Here is a 21,375-nt window from a genome sequence, read left to right as displayed (position 1 = left end):
CATTTGTCAATTACTCCTTTCATGTTACCTCTTGATTTCCACATCCTTTACTTAAACCACTCCCTAAGCAATTTAACTTCTTCCTAAATGTCTCTTTCCAGTGCCTGCATGTTAAAACCACTCTACTATCAAAGACACCTACTTCAATAGCACACAAAAGCATTATGGTGCCACATTCAAATACACTGGAAAGTACTGAATGGTTCGAACTTTTCCTTAGAGAACTCAACAACCTTGGAAATTAATCTGCCTTGTAAAACAATAAAACATAATTAAGGTGCCTTCTAAAACAATAAAACATACCATTCTGATAGAGCAATTACCTATTTTTAATGTACAGGGAGAAAGTTTTACACTCATGAGGTCCCATCTTTTGATCATTCTCTATTGTAAACTTTTTACACTTCTGTTTGCTGTCCACATTTACCACATCCTCATTCAGTTATATCTATTCATCCAAAACACTTGTACCATAAAAGTACTTCTTTACATCCTTTTTTTTAACAAGTTCCTTGCTTAATTTCATGTTCACCTGGAACCACACACCCTCCTCTCCACTTATGCCTTACTCTCTTAACAAAAAACTCATTTCTCCTATCATCTTTCCTCCCATACAATATATTTGTGATAGTTTCCACCAAGCAGCTTAATTAACCCTATCATGTGCTTTCTCTAGATTCATAAATGCAACATACAAATCTTTCTGTTTCTTTAAGCATTCCTTACACACACTCTTCACGACAAACACTTGATCAACAAATCCTCTACCATTCCTGAAACCACATTACTTCTCCTCAGTCTGATGCTCCATTCATGCCAACATCTACTCAAATACCTCTCTTCTTTGTAACTTAACAGGTAAACTCAGCAAAAATAAAGCTCTTCAACTTGCATTTATACAATAGTTCTATACATGCAATCTGCAAATCCTGAGGCACCTTATCAGGTTCCATACATAAGAATACACCAAAAATCCTGACTAAACAATCAACAAGAAAGAGCTGAATAATTCATCTGCAATTCAAATGTATTTCTTTACATATTCTAGCATGTTTCTTAACGGCATTTTCACCTGGAACCATACACCCTGCTCTCTATAAATGAAACATATGAATCCCCGTTTCTCTAAATATTCATCGTACACATTATTCAAAGCAAACACCTGATTCACATACCCTTTACCACTCCTACAATCACACTGATCCTCCTCAATCTGATGCTCTGCTCAAGTCAACACCCTCTCAATCATCACTCGTCTTTACAACTTACCATGTAAACTCACCTTGGTCCCACTTGTCTTTACACAATGGCTTTATATTACATGCATTCTGATAACCGCGAGGCATCTTATCATGATCCAAACTCACCATCACATTGGAAATCCTAGCTAACTGGTCAAAAGACAGACATCCACTTTCCTTGAGATATTCACCTGCAATACAACTTGCCACATTTCATCTGATGTAAGGCTTTCACCACGTCATCTCTTTTCACCAAACCACTTGCATGACTCTCTCACTTCTAATACTTTCCCACCCAAACACCTTACATCAGCCACCCTATCATAAAATATATCCAATGATCCTTATAAGTACTAACTCCATCACATCTTCACACCATCTCTGCCTGTTACTACTTCTCCATTTGTCCCATTCACTAATGTTCCCATTTTTTTTTTTTTTTTTTTTGCTTTGTCGCTGTCTCCCGCGTTTGCGAGGTAGCGCAAGGAAACAGACGAAAGAAATGGCCCAACCCACCCCCATACACATGTATATACATACGTCCACACACGCAAATATACATACCTACACAGCTTTCCATGGTTTACCCCAGACGCTTCACATGCCTTGATTCAATCCACTGACAGCACGTCAACCCCGGTAAACCACATCGCTCCAATTCACTCTATTCCTTGCCCTCCTTTCACCCTCCTGCATGTTCAGGCCCCGATCACACAAAATCTTTTTCACTCCATCTTTCCACCTCCAATTTGGTCTCCCTCTTCTCCTCGTTCCCTCCACCTCCGACACATATATCCTCTTGATCAATCTTTCCTCACTCATTCTCTCCATGTGACCAAACCATTTCAAAACACCCTCTTCTGCTCTCTCAACCACGCTCTTTTTATTTCCACACATCTCTCTTACCCTTACGTTACTTACTCGATCAAACCACCTCACACCACACATTGTCCTCAAACATCTCATTTCCAGCACATCCATCCTCCTGCGCACAACTCTATCCATAGTCCACGCCTCGCAACCATACAACATTGTTGGAACCACTATTCCTTCAAACATACCCATTTTTGCTTTCCGAGATAATGTTCTCGACTTCCACACATTCTTCAAGGCTCCCAGAATTTTCGCCCCCTCCCCTACCCTATGATCCACTTCCGCTTCCATGTTTCCATCCGCTGCCAGATCCACTCCCAGATATCTAAAACACTTCACTACCTCCAGTTTTTCTCCATTCAAACTCACCTCCCAATTGACTTGACCCTCAACCCTACTGTACCTAATAACCTTGCTCTTATTCACATTTACTCTTAACTTTCTTCTTCACACACTTTACCAAACTTAGTCACCAGCTTCTGCAGTTTCTCACATGAATCAGCCACCAGCGCTGTATCATCAGCGAACAACAACTGACTCACTTCCCAAGCTCTCTCATCCCCAACAGACTTCATCCTTGCCCCTCTTTCCAAAACTCTTGCATTCACCTCTCTAACAACCCCATCCATAAACAAATTAAACAACCATGGAGACATCACACACCCCTGCCACAAACCTACATTCACTGAGAACCAATCACTTTCCTCTCTTCCTACACGTACACATGCCTTACATCCTCGATAAAAACTTTTCACTGCTTCTAACAACTTGCCTCCCACACCATATATTCTTAATACCTTCCACAGAGCATCTCTTATTTTCCTAACACTATTAACCTCCTTCCAAAACATTTTCTTACTCTTCCAAAAATATACTGAAATTTGCTCAATCCAACTCTAATGCCCTCTTTTTCAACTTCTGCACCTTCCTCTTCACTTCCTACCGTTTTCTCTTTTACATCTACCAATCATCAGCACCTTCCTGTAAATGAAGCCCAAACATCTCACTTTTCTCTTTCACTAGCAACTTAACTTTGTCATCCCAAAACTCACTACCCTTTCTCAACTGCCCACCTATCACCTTCCTAACATCACTCGCTTCTTCACACATGCCAGTACTGCTTCCCTAAAACTTCCCATTCTTCAGGCACTTCTCTAGCTTTGCTTACTTTCAACTTATGCCGTTCTACAATTTCTTCAAACAATCCATTTTCTAAGCTTGTGTGCTTTCACCACAATCTTCTGATCTATATCATTTCCCATCTTCTGAAGCAGCAACAAACCTTACCCTCTGCCTCCATCAGATAATGATCAGACATCCCACAAGCTACCCCTTTCAGCACATTCACATTCAAGTTTCTTTTGCCAACTTCCATCCATTAGTACATAATCCAATGAAGTCCACAAACCATCTTTCCTAATCCATGCATACTTATGCATGTCTCTCTTTTTAAACAACATATTCCTAATCACCAGTCCTTTTCTCAGCACAATGCCACAAGCTGGTCACCATTTCCATCACTGGTTACCAAACATCCCCCATTACTTATGCATGTCTCTCTTTTTAAACAACATATTCCTAATCACCAGTCCTTTTCTCAGCACAATGCCACAAGCTGGTCACCATTTCCATCACTGGTTACCAAACATCCCCCATCTATACCCTAAACAGCCACATTACCCAATTTTGCACTTAAATAACCTATCCCTAAACTGCCACATTACCAAATTTTGCATTCAAATAACCTATCACAAACGCCTATTCTTTTGTATCAAAACTTCTAACATACTGAACTCCTCCTGAAACACTCACAATATTCCATCAGACTTTTTGAGACCACGTGCATAAGCACTATAATAATCCCACCTTTCGAAATCCACTTCCACTTTTTCTCACAAAGTCTGGGGGTCACTTCCTTAGCCTCTTTCACACATTCCTACAGCTCCTCCTTCATCAGAAGTGCTACCTCCTTCTTAGCTCTCACCCTCACAATAAACCTAGACTTTAATACTTAGACATTCCTCCACCAATCTTCCCCTTTATCCTTGAGCTTTGTTTCACTTAAAGCCAGAAATCTAGGTTCCTTTCCTTAAACATAATACATATTTCTCTCTTCTTCCCGTCTTGGTTACATCCAAATAAATTCAGTCACCCTAGCCTGAGCCTTCGAGGAGGATGAGTCCCCCTCACTTGGAAATGGCCACTTTTGCTCAAATCTACATCACTGCAAGTCTACTGTCCATGTGGTAAAGCATTTCCTCGTCCAATAAAAGTGTGATAACTTCCCTTCATCCACTGACAGGTCTTTCTGGTCTTTGACAAAAGGCCTCTCTAACAACTTCTATTGCACTCCTTTTCCTTTATTCTTCCCTTCTAATGATAATTATGCTGTCACTTTCATTGATAAAGCAACTCCTTTTGTTTCTTTTCCTCCTCTATTTCCATCCTGCCCTCTGATGCTCCTTACTAACCCTATGCCCTCCCTGCAATCTCTTTTTGTGCCATCTGAAAAGCACTTCTCTCCTTGGAAACAAGAAAGGCTTATGGACCAAAAGGCATCCCCACCTGCACATCAAAAAAAAAAGCAATATCTAATGTAAGTCTGTGCTTCCATGCCTAGGCAAAATTCTTCCTTCTTCAAGGAGATATGCACTTGGTATAGCTGAGGATGTGTGAAGGATGGATGTTTTGAAAATGAAATCTTTCAAGACGATATGAGTGTAGGTGACTTGATCGAGTTAGAAATAAGAAGGTAAAGGAGATTTTTTTTCACACTAGATCACCATTTCCTAAACTAATAAAGTAGCACCAGGAACAGACAATGAAAGGCTGCATCTTCTCATATCAATTCTCTAGCTGTTATGCATAATGCACCAAAACCACACCTCCCCATCTGCAACCAGGCCCCACAGACCTTTCCATGGTTTACCCCAGCCACCTTATATGCCCTGATTCAGTCCTCTGATAGGATGTTGACCCCTGTATACTACATCATTCCAGTTCACTCTATCTAAACATGCTCTTCATCCTCCTGCATGTTCAGGCCCTGATCACTTAAAATCTTTTCAATCCATCCTTCCATCTCCAATTTGGTCTCCCTGTTCTCCTTGCCCTACACTTCCAACATATACATCCTCTCTATCAATCTTTCCTCACTCATTCTCTCCATATGTCCACATCATTTTAGGAGACCCACATCAGATCTATCAACCACACTCTTTTTGATACCACTCCTGTCACTTATCCTGTCATTACTTACTTTGTCAAAACACCTCACACCAAATATTGTCCTCAAACATTTCATTTACATGTTCACCCTCCTCTGCACAGCCTAATCTAGAGCCCATGCCTCCCATCCATATTGTTGGGACTTACTGTACCTTCAAATATACCCATTTTGCCCTTCCAGATAATGATCTCTCTCTTTCCACACATTCTTTAGAGCTTCAAGAACCTTCATCCCCTCACCCACTCTATGACTCACTTCCGCTTCTATGGTTTGATTTGCTGCCATGTCGACTCCCCGTTATCTATAATACTTCACTTCCTTTAAATTTCCTCCAAGCAAACTCATACCCCAACTAACCTGTCCCTTAACACTGCTAAACCAAACCTAACCTTGCTTTTATTCATATTTACTCTCAATTTCTTCCTTTCCCATACTCTTCCAAACTCAGTCACCAACTTTTGCAGTTTCTCACTACAACATGAAAACAGTGCTGAATCATCAGCACCGACTCTCTTCCTAAGCTCTGTCATTCCCCTACTCGCCCCATTCTCCAAGACTCTCACATTAATTCCCTCACCACCCCATCCATGAAAAAATTAAACCATGGTGACATCACACAGAGGTGTGGTAATAAAAGAGTGTGGTTGACAGAGCTGAAATGGGTTGGACACATGGAGAGAATGAGTGATATGAGATTGACAAAGAAGGTACATGTGTCAGAAGTGGAGGGAACATGGAGAAAAGGGAGACCAAATTGGAGTTGGAGGGATGAAGTGAAGAAGATTTTGAGTGATCATGGCCTGAACATGCAACAGGGTGAAAAGCATGAACAGGATAGACTTAATTGGAACAATCTGGTACACAGGGGTCAACCTGATGTCAATGTTAAGTACTTAACCAAGGAATGTGAGGTGGCAAAAGGAAACCATGGAAAGTTCTGTGGAGCCTGGTTGTGGACAGGGGGACCATGGTTTCGGTGCATTACATGTGATAGCTAGAGAATGGATGCAAGTGAATGCTGCCTTTCTTTGTGTATTCCTGGCACTACTTTAAGAGCGTGGAAATGAAGATCCAGTATGGGAGGGACACACACACACACACACACAAAAAAAAAAAAGCCTATCCCTTCAAATGTTGTCCTACTGCTTTTACATCCACTATTACCATGGTCTTTGAATCCCTACTCAACTCCCATATCCTCAACAGTCTTCTTTCTGATTATCAGCATAGCTTCTAAAGGGCAAGATCCTTGGATGATACCCTTTCCTATCTTAACAATATTTAATCATTATCTCAGAATGATTTCAGAGAATTCTATGCAGTAGCCCTTGATATCTCACAAGTGTTTGACAGAGTATGGCATTAGGATCTTATTACCAAGCTTCCTCAGCTAGCTTCCCTCCCTCATACATGGCTTTCTCTTTGGTTGATGTATCTCTGTAGTTGATATAGTAACCATCTCCCAGTCCCTAACAACAGTGGTGTCTCTTAAGGTTCAGTTTTGTGTCCAACAATCTTCTTCCTCTTTATCAACAATTTCCTTTCTTTAACAGATACCTAACTACACTCATTTGCTGATGTTGCAGCACTGCATTCCTCCACTTCCTTCATATCTCCTCCATTCTCTCACTCAACCTGCATCCTCTATAAACTCAGATATGAACTGGATAATTCAAAGTAGACAGAACCTGGTTAAGTTTAATGCTTCCAAACACCAATTTCAGCCCATCTCTCTCCAGAGCCCCTCACAACTTTCCTCATTCTTTTGATGTCTATCTAAAGTACTTTTTTTGAAGGATCCATTCATGGACAAAAGTCCCTATTAAGCCTAAGCCTTAAATGAAATACAGAGGGGTAAATTAAAAGGCAAAAGAAGAGACAAGGGGAAAGTATTTACAAAATTTGGAAGTGAAAAATTTCTTTTAAAATGTGCCAGGTCATAGTTATTGGGAAAGAGATGAGAGGGAAGGGAGTTTCAAAGCTTCAAGGTGTAGGGAAAGAAACAGTTATCAAAATGGCTCACCCTTGAATTGCCAACGGCCACACAGTAATCATTTGACAGTGCAGCTTGCCCAGTACTGCATGGTCTAGTTAGTGGTAGGGGCACACAAGCAGCCAGCCCTCGGGAGCAAAAACCAAAGTAATACCTGTAGAAAGGAAAAGTGAACCAACAATACGGCATAGGGCTGGCGGGTCAAGCTTTAAGTTGGCCTGGGAGAGTTTTATAAGTTGGACTGCTTTCGAATCACTTCAGTCAGTACAGATGCAGAGCTAGAACCATTCCAGATGTGAGAGAAGTACTCCAAACAAGGATGGATCAATCCATTGCATAAACAAAGCAACTGTTTGGAAAAGAAATTTTGACATCTAAATAGCACTCCGTGTTTCTTAGTGGCACATTTGACTATTTCCATTATGTGGGGTTTTCAGGATAGAGCAGATGTTGCAGTAATAACAAGTGTATTCATTGAATTGAAGGACAAATGAAAGAGGAATTTTCGACAGAGAGATGGGCAGAAACTGGGTCTTGGAGGAATAAATCTCAACCAGATTTTGTCTACCCCACTGAGATAACCTGTCTATGTCAGAGTTTGTTGAGGAAGTTATATTGTTAAGAGGTGCAGATCAAGTGAGAGAAGCAGGTGCAGAATTGAAGGCTTTGGAGGAATGCATAGTTGTGTCATCAGCACATGAGAGCATTTGTTTATTTGTGAAAGAAATCATTGATAAAAAAGAGAAAAACTTTAGGAGACAGGACAGGACCTTGAAGGATAGCACTGCTGATGGAGAAGGGGTAGAGATGGATCCATCAACAGTCACAGAAACAGTGACCAAAAAAGAAGCTAGATATGAGGGAGCAAAGTGAGGGAGGGAAATAAAAAAGAGTGGATAAATTGAGGACAACTACATAAGACTCCTCATAATCTTTCAGGAATGATCATCAGATGTTACTAGGATAGGAAAGATTATCACCACAGGATCTCACCTAATGGAAGCCATAACAGTGATTAGAGAGAAGACTGAGATTCAAGATGTCTGAGGATATGGGAGTTGAGAGATTCAAAGATTTTGGAAGTGGTAGACGTCAAAGAATTGAACGATAGTCACAGGGGTCAGAACAGTCATCCTTCTTTGACATGGGATGTACTAACACACGCTTCCAAGAAGGGAAAGATCTGGTTTTTAAACAGAAATAGAACAGACAAGCAAGCACAGATGCAAGTCCAGAGGCAAACTCTTCCAATAAATGGCAATGGATGCTATTACGACCATAATCCTTCCTTCTGTCCAGAGAGAGAAGAGCTTTTAGGATACTTTGAAGAGATTATGCAAAGAGGCACTGGATTAGTGAGAGAAGCATCAGGAGGCAAAGGAAAGTTAGAGTCATCCAAGGTAGAGTTTCAGGAGAAATGGGAACCAAAGAGAGTTGCTCTGTCTATGAGAGAGACAGCTACAGTACCGTCAGAAACGAAAAAAGAAAGAAAGGTGAAGTGACAGACGTTAGCTATTCCCTTTGATAAAGACCATAAAGACCTACCAGTGGATGACAAGGAGAGGTTATCACACTTCCTTTGAATAAAGGAACACTTTACCTCACCTACTTGTAATGATTACGTGCAGCAATAAATGCTGAATGGAAATCAGAGGTAGAAGGATTTTTCCAAGCCTGATATGTCTGACTGCTTGCCTGAATGGCCTTCGAACAGGAATGGTTGAAACATGAACTGGAAAAGGAGGTTGTCTTGGAGGAAGAGGGAATAAATGCTTCCATTTACACAACAATAACCTCTGCATTTGGCAGAGACAGAAGCATCACCTAATAAGAGACAGTACTTAACCCAAGGAAAGTTAGAAAAGAATTTTCATGAGTTTTTCCAGTCAGCTTTGTTGATGTGCAAATACTTATGCTTAGAAGGTGCTGCTGGACGGGGAGATGCTCTTAAAATAAATACATTTATGAGCATGATCAGCTGAAACAATTGGAAGCAAGATTTTGTACTTACGATGTGAAGGATTAGGGGTAAAAACAGATCCAGAATATTTGGAGAGTGGTCACAGTGGTCAGGAATATGGATGGGGTAGGAGATAATTTGCTCTAGATCATTAGGGAAGAAGAATATAAGAGCTTCAATCCCCTCCATCTGTAAGGGAGGAATTCAACCATTTCCTATGGTGAATGGTGAAATCTCCTAAGTAGAGGATCTTGGCTTGTGGGTGTAAGGATGCCAGACTCATGGCAAAAGTTTAGATGGTTAAAGAAATATACAAAATTTTAGAATCAGGAGAGCATTAGGTGAAACAATGAAAAAGTGTGGTAGTTGGGAGACAGACTTTGTACCAGATAACATCAAAGTTTGGTGACTCGAGGTCTTTGAAGCATGGACAGGAGTGTTGATGCTGGAATAAGCATAGGTACCACCTTTGAACTGCAAACGTGAGTGAAGATCAAAGTTGGATATGGAAAGGATGCTTGTAAGAACATTACTGAACAACTGGGTGTCAGAGGGAAGTAAGATATTAGGTGAGGTACTTGAGAGATGGTGGTCAACAGAAGGAAGATTACAAGAGAAATCAAGAATGCTGGTATACTGAAAAGAAAAAGAAGTAGGTCAATCAGAAAGGGAAGTGTTTTTAGAGGAGCCAGTACTATTACCGTCTGAGCCCTCCCTTTCAAAGCCTAAGCCCACATAACCCCCACAGCCTGGTAGACATTTTAGGTACTTGTTCAAGGCCCACTTAAACTTCACTGTGTATACCATTGTGGTTCTGAGGGTTGCAGAGAAGGTGCTGAAAAGTTTCAGGCCCCAGATGTTTAAGGTGCTCTCTCTTTTTGTGCATATCACACCGTTTGTGTCTCATGCCAGGAGGAAGTTAATCTCCAAGTTTAAGTAAGGTCCATGTCTTCTATGATTTTCCAGCCACAGATGATGATATACCTCATCTGTCTGCATTCTAAGGAGTACAGCCTCTGTGATTTCAGCCATTCCCAGTAATCCATCTCCTCTACCACATTTATATGGGCTGTAAAAGGATCTCTGAACACTTTTTAAACACTAAAATCTTTTTATCATTGCAACAATATTTCATTTATGTGAGAATCAGTACCTTGAAAAGTACCATCATTGGAGTTTCTTCCTCTGTCTTGAAGGTCCACAGGATCCATCCTAACACCTTTTAGGTGTAACTATCATTTTGTTGTGTCTGTTGAAGGTTATATCATTTGACATCATTACTCCATAGTCTTTCACATCATTCATTTGGTTTATGAGAATGTTTGTGTTAATCTGTTCTTCTGTACTGTTCTTGATTTTTTCATGTTCCCCATACTAAAGGAGTTGGAACTTATTCCCACTCACAAACATGTTGCCCTCAGGGACCCATTGGACGACTACATTTGTCTCTTTTTGGCCTTTCAGTATCCATGACCGACATAATTTTCATACTTAATCTACTTCAATCTGCAAATGATGGTATGAAATTGTTATTTTTGTTTGTACGATGCCAGATATAACAATGAAGAACAGGAAAAGTGCAAATAAAGTTCCTTGGGGGATTAAGCTTTTTACTGTGGAGGCACTAGAAATGTCATGGTTTACACTATGTATTGTAATTTGTTAATTAAGAAGTGTATATCCATCTTCCATTTTTTCCAGTTATCCCCATCTTATACATTTTGTGCTATGGCACTATGGTCACATTTGTCAAATGCTTTTGCAACGTCTGTTTAAATATAATCAACATTCTGTTTGTTCTCAGGAGTCAATAATCACATCATAGTGGTCAAGCACCTACTAAAGGCAAGATCTTCCCACCACTCACTAACCTTTCACATACGTCCACCTTCCACGTCACCTTTTTTTTTTTTTTTTTTCGCTGTCTCCCGCGTTTGCGAGGTAGCGCAAGGAAACAGACGAAAGAAATGGCCCAACCCACCCCCATACACATGTATATACATACGTCCACACACGCAAATATACATACCTACACAGCTTTCCATGGTTTACCCCAGACGCTTCACATGCCCCGATTCAATCCACTAACAGCACGTCAACCCCGGTATACCACATCACTCCAATTCACTCTATTCCTTGCCCTCCTTTCACCCTCCTGCATGTTCAGGCCCCGATCACACAAAATCTTTTTCACTCCATCTTTCCACCTCCAATTTGGTCTCCCTCTTCTCCTCGTTCCCTCCACCTCCGACACATATATCCTCTTGGTCAATCTTTCCTCACTCATTCTCTCCATGTGCCCAAACCATTTCAAAACACCCTCTTCTGCTCTCTCAACCACGCTCTTTTTATTTCCACACATCTCTCTTACCCTTACGTTACTTACTCGATCAAACCACCTCACACCACACATTGTCCTCAAACATCTCATTTCCAGCACATCCATCCTCCTGCGCACAACTCTATCCATAGCCCACGCCTCGCAACCATACAACATTGTTGGAACCACTATTCCTTCAAACATACCCATTTTTGCTTTCCGAGATAATGTTCTCGACTTCCACACATTCTTCAAGGCTCCCAGAATTTTCGCCCCCTCCCCCACCCTATGATCCACTTCCGCTTCCATGGTTCCATCCGCTGCCAGATCCACTCCCAGATATCTAAAGCACTTTACTTCCTCCAGTTTTTCTCAATTCAAACTCACCTCCCAACTGACTTGACCCCCAACCCTACTGTACCTAATAACCTTGCTCTTATTCACATTTACTCTTAACTTTCTTCTTTCACACACTTTACCAAACTCAGTCACCAGCTTCTGCAGTTTCTCACATGAATCAGCCACCAGCGCTGTATCATCAGCGAACAACAACTGACTCACTTCCCAAGCTCTCTCATCCCCAACAGACTTCATACTTGCCCCTCTTTCCAAAACTCTTGCATTCACCTCCCTAACAACCCCTCCATAAACAAATTAAAAAACCATGGAGACATCACACACCCCTGCCGCAAACCTACATTCACTGAGAACCAATCACTTTCCTCTCTTCCTACACGTACACATGCCTTACATCCTCGATAAAAACTTTTCACTGCTTCTAACAACTTTCCTCCCACACCATATATTCTTAATACCTTCCACAGAGCATCTCTATCAACTCTATCATATGCCTTCTCCAGATCCATAAATGCTACATACAAATCCATTTGCTTTTCTAAGTATTTCTCACATACATTCTTCAAAGCAAACACCTGATCCACACATCCTCTACCACTTCTGAAACCACACTGCTCTTCCCCAATCTGATGCTCTGTACATGCCTTCACCCTCTCAATCAATACCCTCCCATATAATTTACCAGGAATACTCAACAAACTTATACCTCAGTAATTTGAGCACTCACTCTTATCCCCTTTGCCTTTGTAAAATGGCACTATGCACGCATTCCGCCAATCCTCAGGCACCTCACCGTGAGTCATACATACATTAAATAACCTTACCAACCAGTCAACAATACAGTCACCCCCTTTTTTAATATATTCCACTGCAATACCATCCAAACCTGCTGCCTTGCCGGCTTTCATCTTCCGCAAAGCTTTTACTACCTCTTCTCTGTTTACCAAATCATTTTCCCTAACCCTCTCACTTTGCACACCACCTCGACCAAAACACCCTATATCTGCCACTCTATCATCAAACACATTCAACAAACCTTCAAAATACTCACTCCATCTCCTTCTCACATCACCACTACTTGTTATCACCTCCCCATTTGCGCCCTTCACTGAAGTTCCCGTTTGCTCCCTTGTCTTACGCACTTTATTTACCTCCTTCCTATTCTCTTATAATGTATGCGGTGCTTCCCTAAATACCTATCATTTCTCACCCACTCACTACCTTCATTGACTGTCACCTCTTCACACAAACCTGTTTTCCCAAGCTCATTCACTTATAGCACCCCTCTTCCCACACACATAATTTCCTCATTCACAAGAAGCCTCTACAAATGTTCACCTCCAATACACAATCATGAAACATGGAAATATGTGCTTGTAATGGCATCTTTTGTGAGAAACAACACCTACTATGTTCTCATCTGCTTGGAATGATAGATAATGTAACTGGAAACTCTCACAAATTATCTTGGGACAACAATTTTTGGAATATGTGACCTGAATAATTAACGTTTACACAATAGCTCGGTCCAAGCATACTCAGATTAATAAGGGTAGGGTATAAATCTATATTTTCCACATTATGATATGCAATTTTCTTCACATAGCATTTACAACTCAGTACATTTCCTGCTTCTTGCTTTCTCACTGCAATACCTGCAACACATGATCACTTGCATCAAAACTGCTGACCCACTCACTTAGCTCCTCCCAAAACAATCACCTCTCTTTGTCATTCTTCTCGTACCTCTGCATAATCCTCTTTTTCATCCACATCAGTCTGGAGCTCACTTTCTTACTCTAACACAATCCCACAACTCCTCCTTTGGCATTAGTGCCACCCTTTCCTATGCTCTTACCCTCATACTAACCCCTAACTTTAGCTCTAAAAAAAAAGGACATTCCCAAAACATTCTTCCCCTTACCTTAGAATTTTGTTTCACTCAAAGCTAGAGCCTCCAAGTACCTTTCCTGAAACATACTATCTATCACTCTCTCTTCTCATGAGATCATACTGATGCACATTTGGATACCCCTGCTTTTCCCCATCCATACAACCTATCACTCTCTTCTCATCTTGATTACATCTGTATAGATTTCCATGATCAGGCAGCAGCAGGAGAGGAAAGGAAGGTAAAGGAGCTAAAAAAAAAAAAAAAAAAAGAGGGCAAATGACTAAGGGAAGAATAATGATCAGCAAATGGGAACCTCAGAGAGGGCAAATGGAGTAGTGGTAACAGGCAGTGTAAAGGTGAAGGAGACACTGTGGAATGTTTAATGAATGGGTGACAGATGTGGGGTGTTTGGGTCAGGGATGTCTGCTTAGTGAAAGAGTCATGCAAGTGGCGTGGGAAATGAGATGTGATGAAAGCCTTACAAAAAATGAAATGTGGCAAGGCTGCTTAAATGGATGATACTGTAATTGAATTTCTTAAGGAGGTGATTGTGTTGTTGACTGGATGTTTTGGAATTTCAATATATATATATATATATATGGATCATGGTGAGGTGCCTGAGAATTCAAGAAATGCATATAATATGTCATTGTATAAAGCTAAAGGGGTCAAAGGTGTGTTTGAATTACAGAGGTTTAAGTTTGTTGAGTGTATCTGGTAAGTTGTATGTAAGAGTGGCGACTGGAAGGGTTGTGGCATACACTGAGAATGGAACTTCTCTATTAGATCAATGTGCTTCTTTAGGTGTGGTGACCAAACTTGAGAAGCACATTCTAGTTTTAGCCTTATATAGGATATGAACAGCTTACCAAACATTTCCTTATCAGTATACCAAAAAGTTATTCTAATATTTACCAGCTGATAGTTTGTCTCTTTGACTGTTCTCCTAATATGGGACTCTGTTGACATGTTAGGAATGATGTCAACTCCCAAGTCCTTCTCACACATAGAATCCTTAAGCTTACTTCCCGCTAGACGATAATCATATTGAGGCTTTCTTTCACCGTGTCCCATCCTCATTCGTTTTGCATTTGCTCAAAATGTATTTCAATAACCATGTATCACACCAACTTTGAAGTCTGTGTAAGTTTCCTTGTAAATTGATGCAATCCTCCTCACTTTTCACGTTCTGTATAACCTTTGCTTCATCTGCAAACATGCCAAGGTAGGAGTCCACAACTTCATGCAAGTCATTTACATAACTCAAGACGAGTAACAGTCACAAAATAGAATTTTGTAGCACTCTACTGGTCTCCTAGACCAATCTGAAGAAAGCTTCTTTGACAAGCATCCTTTGTTCCCTTCTTCCAAGATAACATTCACTCTATTGAAGGAATTTCCCCCTCTTTCTTGCCTGATGCTCTAGCTTCTTAATCACTTTCTTTATGGTAGTTTCAAATGCTTTCTGGCAGTCCTGATATAAACAATCTACCCACCGTAGTTTCAAATGCTTTCTGGCAGTCCTGATATAAACAATCTACCCACCTTTCCCTGTTGTCTAAGACAAGACTTACTCTCATGTAGAAATCTAAGAGGTTTGTTATACACGATCTCCTCCCTATAATCATGCTACTCATTAGCTAAGTAATTTCTCCTATGTAGAAAGTCATCTGCTTGCTTTCTTATAATCTTTTCCCCAACCTTACACACCAACTTGTTAGTGAGATCAGCCTATAGTTCAAACGACTGTTCCCTGTCTCCTTTCTTCTAGACAGGTATGATGTTTGCCCTTTTCCATTCCCTTAGCATTTTGCCTCTCTCTAATGACATCTTAAACAGTATGTAGAGTGGTTTACCTTGCATATCTGCATATATATTGTTAAAATATAATCAGGGCCATGAGCCTTTTATGGGTCGGTAAAGTCCTTTTAGTATTCTGTCAATATCTGTTCTAGATATCTCAATGATTTCCAAAACCTCCTCCCCATTCCATCTTTCTGGTGATGGGGCCATAGTGTCTTCCATTGTGAAAACACCTTTGAAATTATTATTTAGTTCATTACATATTTTTACAACACCTTTTACATTTTTTCCCTCAGAATCCCTAAGCCTGTTTAACTGCTCTTTGACTGAGAAATGATTCCTGGTGAATTTACGACATTTCGATTTTCTCCTGCCTTGTCCAAAATGTTCTTTTCAAAGTTTCTATGCTATTCCTTTGTTATCCTCCTAAACTAATTTTTTGCACTCTTATATCTTGCAAATGCCAGCTGGCTGGAGTGCTGTCTAACTTCTGCATCACTAAGCACCTTAAAGCTCTTTTGCTTTCTTTTAATAAGCATTCTAGTCCATTTTCTTAACATTCCATCTGCATATGAGGTTTAAGGTATCCATGTCTCAACTCCATGTAAATTTCACATAACTTCCCACAACAAAGCTCTGCTTCCTGGCTATTAAACTCCATTTCCCAATCTAAAGTATGATACCACAAAAATTGCTGAGGTCTGTCAAGTCTTCAAGACTGAATCTCCTCTATATATCTTGTTTCAGCTCCACTCTGCTATGTCCTCATCTGCCTCAGTCAAACAAGTATTTCATGATAATTTCTTCCAACCGGAGTATAATGTATATTCTACATCTATGCAGGTATGTGTGCAGATAAGATCTAGCAATGATAGTATATCAGTCCCTCTCATCCTAGTGTGCTCACTGATATGTTGGTTTTGTAAGTCTTCCTGTGTACACTCTAAAACCTTGCATCTCCATGACTTCCTATCTTTAAGATAATCCAAATTCCCCTAATCTGTCTCTTACAAATGAAGTCCCCCATTATCGCTGTTTTACCTTATTCAAGAGGTGAGTATTTCATTGCTTCATGTGCAACTCTGATTGTTCAATCATTGTTATCACTGTATAATTTGTTCTGGACCATACCTTTTCTTTGGAGGAGTATTTGATATCAACACCACTATGTACTTCTCTGCAGTTACAACTCCCCTTATGTAATGTCTTCCAATATTTCTTGAAACTTAAGTCTTTCATTAAGAGGGTCATTCCCTCCCCTTCTTTGCCTTATCTTTCCTTTTTTACTACCATGTACCCCTCTGAGGAGAACAGTGAGATTTTATCTCTTTAGTTAGCTTTGTTTCCATCACTCCAACAATATCAGGTGCACTTTCCCTAATAAGATGCTTGAATTCCAGCTCTTTATCACTAATCATTTGTACACAAAAATTTGAGTACATTACTTTCCACCTGACATTGCCATTTCCTACCATACAGTGCATAAGGGGGGTGCTCTATCCTCTTGCCTCATGAAATGTTCACAGTTTTCTGTCTTTTCATTGTAGTCTTTGCTTTTCTACCTCTTCCTTGATTGCATTTAATGAATATAACACTAAATTCCACCCTACCTTTAAGGTTCTTAACTTTACTAAGTACCTCCTGGTAAGATGACTTCAAGTTAAACATAAACATAACTGGCTGCCAATCTTTCATGTGCCATCCTGATTGTTCCTTCTTTTCTATCATTGTATATTTGTTCTGGATCACAGCATTACTCTGGAGGATTATAAAATATCAACATCACTATGTATTTCTTTCCTATATCTATTCTTCCCCTTATGTCTTCCACTATTTCTTTAAACTCAAGGCTATCTTTTATGAAGATGACCAATCCTCCCCCTCCTTTGCCTTGTCTTTCCTCCCATACTATCATGTACCCCTCTAAGCAAAATAGGTGAGATCTTATCTCTTTAGTAAGCTTTGATTCCAAAACTCCAACAATATCAGGTGCACTTTCCCTAATAAGATGCTTGAATTCCAGCTCTTTATCACTAATCATTTGTACACAAAAATTTGAGTACATACTTTCCACCTGACATTGCCATTTCCTACCATACAGTGCATAAGGGGGGTGCTCTATCTATCCTCTTGCCTCATGAAATGTTCACAGTTTTCTGTCTTTTCATTGTAGTCTTTGCTTTTCTACCTCTTCCTTGATTGCATTTAATGAATATAACACTAAATTCCACCCTACCTTTAAGGTTCTTAACTTTACTAAGTACCTCCTGGTAAGATGACTTCAAGTTAAACATAAAACATAACTGGCTGCCAATCTTTCCATGTGCCATCCTGATTGTTCCTTCTTTTCTATCATTGTATATTTGTTCTGGATCACAGCATTACTCTGGAGGATTATAAAATATCAACATCACTATGTATTTCTTTCCTATATCTATTCTTCCCCTTATGTCTTCCACTATTTCTTTAAACTCAAGGCTATCTTTTATGAAGATGACCAATCCTCCCCCTCCTTTGCCTTGTCTTTCCTCCCATACTATCATGTACCCCTCTAAGCAAAATAGGTGAGATCTTATCTCTTTAGTAAGCTTTGATTCCAAAACTCCAACAATATCAGGTGCACTTTCCCTAATAAGATGCTTGAATTCCAGCTCTTTATCACTAATCATTTGTACACAAAAATTTGAGTACATTACTTTCCACCTGTCATTGAAATTTCCTACCATACAGTGCATAAGGGGGGTGCTCTATCTATCCTCTTGCCTCATGAAATGTTCACAGTTTTCTGTCTTTTCATTGTAGTCTTTGCTTTTCTACCTCTTCCTTGATTGCATTTAATGAATATCACACTAAATTCCACCCTACCTTTAAGGTTCTTAACTTTACTAAGTACCTCCTGGTAAGATGACTTCAAGTTAAACATAAAACATAACTGGCTGCCAATCTTTCATTGTTTTTTTTTTTTTTTTTTATACTTTGTCGCTGTCTCCCGCGTTTGCGAGGTAGCGCAAGGAAACAGACGAAAGAAATGGCCCAACCCCCCCCCCCCCATACACATGTACATACACATGTCCACACACGCAAATATACATACCTACACAGCTTTCCATGGTCCACCCCAGACGCCTCACATGCCTTGATTCACTCCACTGACAGCACGTCAACCCCCGGTATACCACATCGCTCCAATTCACTCTATTCCTTGCCCTCCTTTCACCCTCCTGCATGTTCAGGCCCCGATCACACAAAATCTTTTTCACTCCATCTTTCCACCTCCAATTTGGTCTCCCTCTTCTCCTCGTTCCCTCCACCTCCGACACATATATCTTCTTGGTCAATCTTTCTCACTCATTCTCTCCATGTAACCAAGCCATTTCAAAACACCCTCTTCTGCTCTCTCAACCACGCTCTTTTTAATTCCACACATCTCTCTTACCCTTACATTACTTACTCGATCAAACCACCTCACACCACACATTGTCCTCAAACATCTCATTTCCAGCACATCCATCCTCCTGCACACAACTCTATCCATAGTCCACGCCTCGCAACCATACAACATTGTTGGAACCACTATTCCTTCAAACATACCCATTTTTGCTTTCCGAGATAATGTTCTCGACTTCCACACATTCTTCAAGGCTCCCAGAATTTTCGCCCCCTCCCCCACCCTATGATCCACTTCCGCTTCCATGGTTCCATCCGCTGCCAGATCCACTTCCAGATATATATATATATATATATATATTTTTTTTTTTTTTTTTTATACTTTGTCGGTCTCCCGCATTTGCAAGGTAGCGCAAGGAAACAGACGAAAGAAATGGCCCAACCCCCCCCCCCCATACACATGTACATACACATGTCCACACACGCAAATATACATACCTACACAGCTTTCCATGGTCCACCCCAGACGCCTCACATGCCTTGATTCACTCCACTGACAGCACGTCAACCCCTGTATACCACATCGCTCCAATTCACTCTATTTCTTGCCCTCCTTACACCCTCCTGCATGTTCAGGCCCCGATCACACAAAATCTTTTTCACTCCATCTTTCCACCTCCAATTTGGTCTCCCTCTTCTCCTCGTTCCCTCCACCTCCGACACATATATCCTCTTGGTCAATCTTTCCTCACTCATTCTCTCCATGTGCCCAAACCATTTCAAAACACCCTCTTCTGCTCTCTCAACCACGCTCTTTTTATTTCCACACATCTCTCTTACCCTTACGTTACTTACTCGATCAAACCACCTCACACCACACATTGTCCTCAAACATCTCATTTCCAGCACATCCATCCTCCTGCGCACAACTCTATCCATAGCCCACGCCTCGCAACCATACAACATTGTTGGAACCACTATTCCTTCAAACATACCCATTTTTGCTTTCCGAGATAATGTTCTCGACTTCCACACATTTTTCAAGGCTCCCAAAATTTTCGCCCCCTCCCCCACCCTATGATCCACTTCCGCTTCCATGGTTCCATCCGCTGACAGATCCACTCCCAGATATCTAAAACACTTCACTTCCTCCAGTTTTTCTCCATTCAAACTCACCTCCCAATTGACTTGACCCTCAACCCTACTGTACCTAATAACCTTGCTCTTATTCACATTTACTCTTAACTTTCTTCTTCCACACACTTTACCAAACTCAGTCACCAGCTTCTGCAGTTTCTCACATGAATCAGCCACCAGCGCTGTATCATCAGCGAACAACAACTGACTCACTTCCCAAGCTCTCTCATCTCTGGGGATAGGGGAGAAAGAATACTTCCCACGTATTCCCTGCGTGTCGTAGAAGGCGACTAAAAGGGGAGGGAGCGGGGGGCTGGAAATTCTCCCCTCTCGTTTTTTTTTTTTTTTTTTTTTAACTTTCCAAAAGAAGGAACAGAGGGGGCCAGGTGAGGATATTCCAAAAAAGGCCCAGTCCTCTGTTCTTAACACTACCTCGCTAACGCGGGAAATGGCGAATAGTTTAAAAGAAAAAAAAAAAGATATATATATATATATATATATATATATATATATATATATATATATATATATATATAAATAAGAGCAAGGTTATTAGGTACAGTAGGGTTGAGGGTCAAGTCAATTGGGAGGTGAGTTTGAATGGAGAAAAACTGGAGGAAGTGAAGTGTTTTAGATATCTGGGAGTGGATCTGGCTGCAGATGGAACCATGGAAGCGGAAGTGGATCATAGGGTAGGGGAGGGGGTGAAAATTCTGGGAGCCTTGAAGAATGTGTGGAAGTCGAGAACATTATCTCGGAAAGCAAAAATGGGTATGTTTGAAGGAATAGTGGTTCCAACAATGTTGTATGGTTGCGAGGCGTGGACTATGGATAGAGTTGTGCGCAGGAGAATGGATGTGCTGGAAATGAGATGTTTGAAGACAATGTGTGGTGTGAGGTGGTTTGATCGAGTAAGTAACGTAAGGGTAAGAGAGATGTGTGGAAATAAAAAGAGCGTGGTTGAGAGAGCAGAAGAGGGTGTTTTGAAATGGTTTGGTCACATGGAGAGAATGAGTGAGGAAAGATTGACCAAGAGGATATATGTGTCGGAGGTGGAGGGAACGAGGAGAAGAGGGAGACCAAATTGGAGGTGGAAAGATGGAGTGAAAAAGATTTTGTGTGATCGGGGCCTGAACATGCAGGAGGGTGAAAGGAGGGCAAGGAATAGAGTGAATTGGAGT

The 21,375-nt window shown here is 40.7% G+C and overlaps 1 protein-coding gene across 10 annotated transcripts in view; it reads right to left on the bottom strand.

Moving 5' to 3' along the window:
- Nucleotides 1–21,375, bottom strand: part of LOC139760650 (zinc finger protein zfp-1-like) — a 172,715-nt gene that overhangs the window by 100,755 nt on the left and 50,585 nt on the right. The window contains exon 2 of one of the 10 annotated variants that reach the window (XM_071684175.1): nucleotides 7,367–7,490. The exons of the other annotated variants lie outside the window; for them this stretch is intronic. Within the exon in view, the coding sequence (XP_071540276.1) occupies nucleotides 7,367–7,490 (124 nt within the window). The remainder of the gene's footprint in view (nucleotides 1–7,366; nucleotides 7,491–21,375) is intronic. 10 annotated transcript variants of the gene reach the window in all.

Source organism: Panulirus ornatus, chromosome 3, assembly GCF_036320965.1.
Source record: "Panulirus ornatus isolate Po-2019 chromosome 3, ASM3632096v1, whole genome shotgun sequence".
Taxonomy (NCBI): Eukaryota; Metazoa; Arthropoda; class Malacostraca; order Decapoda; family Palinuridae; genus Panulirus; species Panulirus ornatus.
The sequence above is the reverse complement of the archived record's forward strand: the minus strand, read 5'-3'. Positions and strand labels throughout refer to the sequence as shown.